At 27.2% G+C, this 6697-nt stretch overlaps 1 protein-coding gene across 7 annotated transcripts; it reads right to left on the bottom strand.

Moving 5' to 3' along the window:
* Positions 1–1505: 1505 nt before the first annotated feature.
* LOC101235709 (uncharacterized) lies at positions 1506–5899 on the bottom strand. Of its 7 annotated transcripts, none has more exons than XM_065804747.1 (4): positions 5731–5899; positions 5334–5524; positions 4100–4319; positions 1506–2271 (listed from the first exon to the last, which is right to left on the bottom strand). In XM_065804747.1, exons 2-4 carry the CDS (start codon positions 5488–5490, stop codon positions 1956–1958), a joined length of 693 nt encoding a protein of 230 aa, XP_065660819.1. In that variant the 5' UTR covers positions 5491–5524; positions 5731–5899; the 3' UTR covers positions 1506–1955. The 7 variants fall into 7 exon arrangements, with proteins under 7 accessions (XP_065660819.1, XP_065660815.1, XP_065660814.1 ...); XM_065804743.1 differs by having other exon boundaries at positions 5334–5529; XM_065804742.1 differs by having other exon boundaries at positions 5334–5529; positions 5727–5899.
* Positions 5900–6697: the final 798 nt, after the last annotated feature.

Genomic DNA, 6697 nt, shown 5'->3' on the forward strand with positions numbered 1-6697 from the left:
AAAAAAACGATTCCAATGATGTTGTTAAAAAAATGATTCCAATGATGTGGTTAAAGAATATGCAGCGTTAAAAAGTGGTGTCGTGTTGTCGAAAAAGGGTTAAGGCGAGTTTCCACTCATCCGTTTTTCAACGGGAACAGGAAAGGAAAGGAAAAAATAATCGCGTAAGCATGCGTAATAAAAGTTTTTATTTGTCCAAAGGAAAACTGCGCATGCTCACGTGATTATTTTTCCGTTCCCTTTCCCGTTCCCGTCGAAAAACGGATGAGTGGAAACTCACCTTTAAAAGATAAAACCTTTTAATTATTCATTACTTGAACAATAAATTTAAAAAATCTACAAGTTCTTTTTACTCACAAACTTTTTTATCTTCTATAATATCAAGCAACAAATCGTTTGGTCATCGTGTTCACCAGCATCATAATCGTTAAACAGCCGTAAACTTCCTCACTAAATACTATTCCGCTCCGTAACTTCACCATAAAGTCAACTTGAAATACAAGCACACCAAAAGTATTTCACAAAATTTTGTAAATAATTTTAAAAAGATGGTAAACAACAAATGTAAGGGCGAGAGAGTAAACATTAAAACTGTCTTTATGTAATAGTTTTATATAATTTTTTTAAATTTTTAACTTTTAACTTTTTTTTAAGGATGAAACTTTTAAACTAATACTTCAACATAATAATTACTTGTCATCTTTAATATGCATACTAAAGATCACGAATCAGAATAATCCAAATACAGCGTCCTCAACATATGTTATAATAATAACAATGATTCTAATTAAAATTCTGTACTGTTATTTATCATGTCAATAAATGATTTAAAGCTTTGATGCTGTTAATAACAGTAATAACATAAATAACGCTGTTCGCTTAACCACGTTGGATAGATAAACCTAGGAATTACATCATAAATAAATAGAAAAATGATTTTCTTTGGAAAATTGATTTGAATTTTTTTTGCTACTAGAAAGTAAATTGTAAATTTTTACTTCTAAAAAGTAAACTATTCTTTTTGTAACTTTTTTTTTACTTATTCTAAAAAATCACGTGATTCATTTTTGGCAAAATTTTGTCTTTATTTACTGGTATCCACTACATTACTAATAAAACCAGACAGGTAATAATGACAGGTAGTTACGGGACAATAAATTATGCAATTATAAAATGTCTGGCTTGAACTTAGATAAAAAAATTTATTATAAAATGTCTGAACATATAAGATTAAAAAGATGTAAAGTTAGAATCATGAAAACATTCTTATTGTTTATTAAAATTTAGAAAAATAACATTTACAATTTTTTTTTTTTGGGTTTTCTCGTTTTAAAAGATCAATCTGTCGCTCGTTTACCAATTACTATTTGGTGACCGAGCGACAGATTGATCTTCCCCTAAATTCAGCCGTGTCATTAAGTCTACTTCTAATTTTATCATAAGTTTTTCTTTTTTTTATCAAATGTTAAATAAAAGAACCATTGATCGAAAGAAAACAAAATAAATAAAAAAGTCTTGGCACCATTTTCCAATAATTGAAGTCATATTTCCAATAAATTTTATTATATTATATAAATCTTGACTAATCAATAAATGTCTAATAGTTTTTAATGTTCTTATAACACGGTATGAGAACATTAAAAACATTTTACAAACGATAAAATTAACCTGTTAAAAACTATTAAAAAATCAAAATAAACTATTAAAAACCAGTCAAGGATTCGAGTGATTTTAGTTTTTATAAAAATACATCATTTTAACATCAGATTTATTGTATTTCAATTATCGAGTATCATTTTTATTGACTTCATACGGATTTTTGATTATGAAAGTTAATCATTTGATTATGAAAGTTAATCAATGCGTTTTAAGTATGCATCAGTATGCTTATTACGCAATAACTTAAATTAAAAGTGATAAATACTTGGCTTTTTAACAATTTTTACCCTCTTTAACTAATTCATAAATATGCTATCAACTGCAGAATCAATAGTACCACGACCAACAGTACATTCTAAAACAACAGATTTCAGTTTTACTCCTACACGAATACGTTTGAGTTCAGTTTCTGTATAAAATTTTGTTTGAAGCATAAACTTTAACTGCTTGTAATGTTTAAATTTAATAACACACGGCACGTTTGCTCGGTGACGTCTTTCTGTTGAATTGACCCCGACGGTTGACCATGAAATTTGATATTTAGACTTGTCTTCGTTATCGCGTTTATTTATGGGCTTAAATGAGCATTCTTTATTTGCAATTTTAATAAAACTAAACAAATGCGAAAAACTATTAATCAACAAGAAGTAATAAAAAAGTTAACTATAAATTGTTAAAGTTTCAAAATTACATAAAACAAATAAAAATTGATTATTAAAAAAAATCTAATAAAGCGGCATTTTAAACTATAATATTTTTTTACAGAGCGTATGTTAACATGGTCAGTTACAATCAGGTTTAATGTTTATAGCAATTTCAAAAAAAATCGTTTGCGGATATGAATATTTTGCAGAATATAGACATTTAGTAAAGCAATTGGAATAAAATTTATAAATTTCCATTTTTGTTTAAACGAATTATAATTACTTATTAATTAGATGTGTCATTCACATCAAATAATGATGTGAAAAACACCCTTAATAATAAGTTCAACATCAGTTTATAAATTTTTTTAAACTGTCGTATATGGTAAAATAAAAAAATAACAACCTGAAATTACCATCTACTTAAAGGTTTTACCTTTCACTGAGGAAATTGGCTTCGATTTTAGTTCAAAGTTGAAAGCTCTATTTCACAGAAAAATACATTAAAATTTGAAAAGGTTTGTTTTAAGTCAATAAGCAAGTCAAAGCTGAACAAATGTAATTGTGTCATCAGTCATTGCCCCAAAGAAAGGATTACTAATTCAAGCAACCAATGGCAAACAATTTTTAGTTACTTGAGGTAAAAGATGTCTCTTTTTCGTTAAAAAATCCCAAGTTTTAATAAGTATTTAATATTAATTTATAAAAATTGAAATTTTAAATCATTCTGATTGTAACTAAAGTTACTTTTTATTGTGAATAGACCGTCAAAAGTACGAATTATGATGACCACAGTTATCTAAACCCGAGCCATTGTCAATTTTTAGCTTAATAACAGATTTTTTAATACTAATAGAAGCATTTTGGGGTCTGTAAACTGATTGAGTTGAATTTATACAAAATAAAAAAATTTCTTGGTAAGGAAACTCTATTTAGAGAGTTTCTTTACTAGGTGAAAAATGACAGTGCACCGTCATCTAATTAAAAAAAGTCCAACTTTCTAAAGGGAGTTGCAAGTTGTTAGCCATTTTTTATAGCAAGTTTTGTTGACAAGAAGCAAGAGACTGACAAGGCTGAACATTCAGGTAGAGTCAAATTACGGTGGACAATTTTTAGAGAATGAGTGCTTAAATTGCTAAAGAATCTTGACATATTCAAAAGAATGAGTAAAAAATTTAGCTTATTTTAAGTTTTTATTTTAAGTAGGCTTTGTAATGGTTTCCTGGCACTTCAGAGGTGTTTTTAGTTCAGGCACTAGATAAACATAAAATAAAAGGTTTTTAGAAAAATTCTGAATTGCCTAAAAGTTTTAACGATAAGATATAAATCTTGAATTGCGCAGGATTTTTCACTCATTTATTACACTCATTCATTCTTTGAAATAATGTTTCAACATTCAGATAGAGCCGTATTACGCCGGTTAATTTTCAGTATTACGCCGGACAATTTTCAGGGAATGAGTAATTTAACCTGTCAAGATTCTTTAACAGGTTTAAGCACTCTTTTCCTGAAAATTGACCACCGTAATACGGCTTTACAAATACTCAGCCTTGCATGTCAGTCTCTAGTTATTAAATTAGGTAAATTATAAATTCTTTAGTTATATCATCAAATAAACTTTCAGATATTTACTAGTAAATGTCAACAACATGATGGAAACTCAGAGAAAACGAAGAAGTAGTCGAGTCACCAGTAATTTGATTCTATATGTAATGAATATGAAAAACAAAAAGGTTTCAGGAAAGAAAAGCTTTAAGAAGCTTAAAGTAGACTTCTGTCTAAATAAAAAAGTTTACCTTAGTTTCACGCTGGGTTCAATTTCCATTCTTATATTATATTCAGTAGCTGTTGCTAATTTTATTGTGTGTTTCTCTGTGAAACGATTTCCATCATGTTTAAAATACACCTCCCGGTTACCAAAAGCACAAATTAATTGAAACGATATGTTTAATTTAAGTTCGTTGATAACGGAAGCATTGCTTGAACCGCTGCTAACACTTACCAAACTTTTTCGCTCTAATAAAAAAGAATTTTAAACACTATAGTAGATTGTAAAAGTATAAAATTTAAGATTAAAAGTATAAAAAATAAGTTCCAAGTATAAAAATAAAAAAATATTAAAAGTATAAAAAAATATATAAAAAGATTAGAATTTTAAAGTTTAAGAATTTACCATGTTTTAAAAATTAATAATTAAAAAGTTGATAATTAACAAACAGGTAAAATTATAAACTATCAATTTACGGCTTATAATTAGTTACTTAATTATTTAAGCTACAAAATTTATGACGTAAACAATTACGATAACTACCTACCTCATACGTAACGGAACAACTTTTTGCGTAAACATATTTTTCTCATATAAAATATAAACTTTCAAAAAATAAGACATTTTAACGCTTATTTTAGCAGGTAAAACTTATCGGCTCAGCCAATTGTAAATTACTCATCAAAACTGTTACTTCTCAGAGTACATAGGTAACTAAAAAAAAAAAAAAAAAAAGGCTTGGGTTCTAAATGTTGCTTTAAATATACACAAAAGAAAAAAAATGAAAAATGACACCATTTTAAGACAAAATGATATAAATATCTATGAAACATTCGTGATTTAAATGATTAGGAAAACTAAATAATTATGTAAATATATAAAAGAGGTTTATTTTTTTTCAAATGCAGTGTTTACAATCTTATTAAATAAAGGTTAATAAACACTGCTTTTTCTCAGTAAAAAAAAAAACAATTTTTACTAGAAAGTAAACAAATTATTAAAGTAGAATACCTCCACATGGTTACTTGGACGTGGTTCCTAGCACGTTTTTGCAGAAAGCTACATAGTTTAACCTTTTTGTAAAATTGTTTAATAAATTTATAGATAAGGTACGCCCCCATCTTACCCATATGTAAAGCGTACACCGCACGCAATCATTATTAGTCACGCATAAAAGCTTGCACCAAAACTTTCAGAAATTTTTTCATTAAAAATACGGAAAGAAAGCTATTTCAAAAAGATACTATGTCAATACTGGTTACCTGTTCCAAAACCTGAGCTTCTTCTACGTAGGAGTGATGTTCGTCTTTCTTCAAATCGTTTTGAAGTTATGGGTGGTTTTTTTTCTTCCTCATTGACATTATCTTCTGCTGTCATTTTCTTGATTCGGGTAATTAAAGAAGCTCGCACAATCGGCATTTTAAAAAGTAATGTAACGTTGAAAGTTTGAACACTAAGCTTAATTCAAAACAAATCAAAACCAAATTAAAAAAATATAAAATATGTGTTTCAAAACAAGATGCAAAATACTAACATTTTAAAACAAGATAAAGAACACAAACATTTTTAAAAAAAAAGTTCAAAAAGCTCACATTTTAAAACAAGATAAAAAAAAAGACTAACATTTATAAGTACATAATAAAACTCACACATACTCACAAAGAGAAGAAACTGGAAATACCACGTAGAGATTGTTAATAAAACATGATCATTTGCTGAGGAGCATTTTGCTCAATTTGCTTTTCCGACATGTTTTTTTTCCATTCAAGTATTATTCTGTTTTTAACAGATCTTTAATTGAAAAACGGAATTTATTATTTATGTTATTGAAACTTACATTTTAAAATTTAAGAATTACTTTTAACGAAAAATTTTACTCTGGTAGTAGACAATAGTTAAATAACGATTTTAACTTATTTTTAGATTAAATTAAATATGCATAAACAATAAATGGGTATAATTAAAAAAAAAAAAATTACCAATAAAAAAAATAAAGAATATTAAAATAGCCGGCACATTAAAATTTGTCGTCGCACAGTTCACCTGTACTTTTGTTTCACATAAACAGCTTCTAATTTCATTATAAATAGTTAATTTCAACAAAAGAATGCTCAATAATGAACTCAGCTTGTTCGAAACAAAGACTATCAAGGTTAGAAATTATCTAGGTTAGACGCCATACTAAACAAAACTATAACGTATACATCTGTTGTTGCATAGTAAACAAATCAAAGTAATGACTATAAAGCTTTAGAAATAAAAAATATATTTTAAAATTTTATTCATATAAATTTTAACGAATAAAAAATCGCCGTCGGTTGTGTGGCGGACAGTTTTTTATTTTTCTGCCATCTTTTATAAGTAATTCGTTGTTACAGTAGCCTGTATTTACAGTACAGTATTTCCAAATAGCCAAAATGAGTAAAACAGAGTTCGTCTATAGAGTTGATTGAAATAAGTAAATAATAATTTTTAAAATTTTTCAACGCAACTGCTCCATAACTATAGGTTATAAAACACCTCGGCTGTTAATAAACTGGGTTAAGAGTAAACGAAAATAAAAGTGAACGGTATAGCAATTTTATTTCCTTTACATTTATTAAAACTAAAAAATTATTACAAAGGT

The sequence above is a fragment of the Hydra vulgaris genome, chromosome 09 (genome assembly GCF_038396675.1).
Source record: "Hydra vulgaris chromosome 09, alternate assembly HydraT2T_AEP".
In the NCBI taxonomy this organism is placed as follows: domain Eukaryota; kingdom Metazoa; phylum Cnidaria; class Hydrozoa; order Anthoathecata; family Hydridae; genus Hydra; species Hydra vulgaris.

Coding starts and splice junctions, on each gene's coding strand:
- LOC101235709 (XM_065804747.1), bottom strand. CDS start 5,490: ATGCCGATTGTGCGAGCTTCTTTAATTACCCGAATCAAGAAAATGACA. Junction 4,320..5,333: donor AAGCTCAGGTTTTGGAACAG/GTAACCAGTATT, acceptor CTTTTTTATTAG/AGCGAAAAAGTTTGGTAAGT. Junction 2,272..4,099: donor GAACCCAGCGTGAAACTAAG/GTAAACTTTTTT, acceptor GCATTTGTTTAG/TTTTATTAAAATTGCAAATA.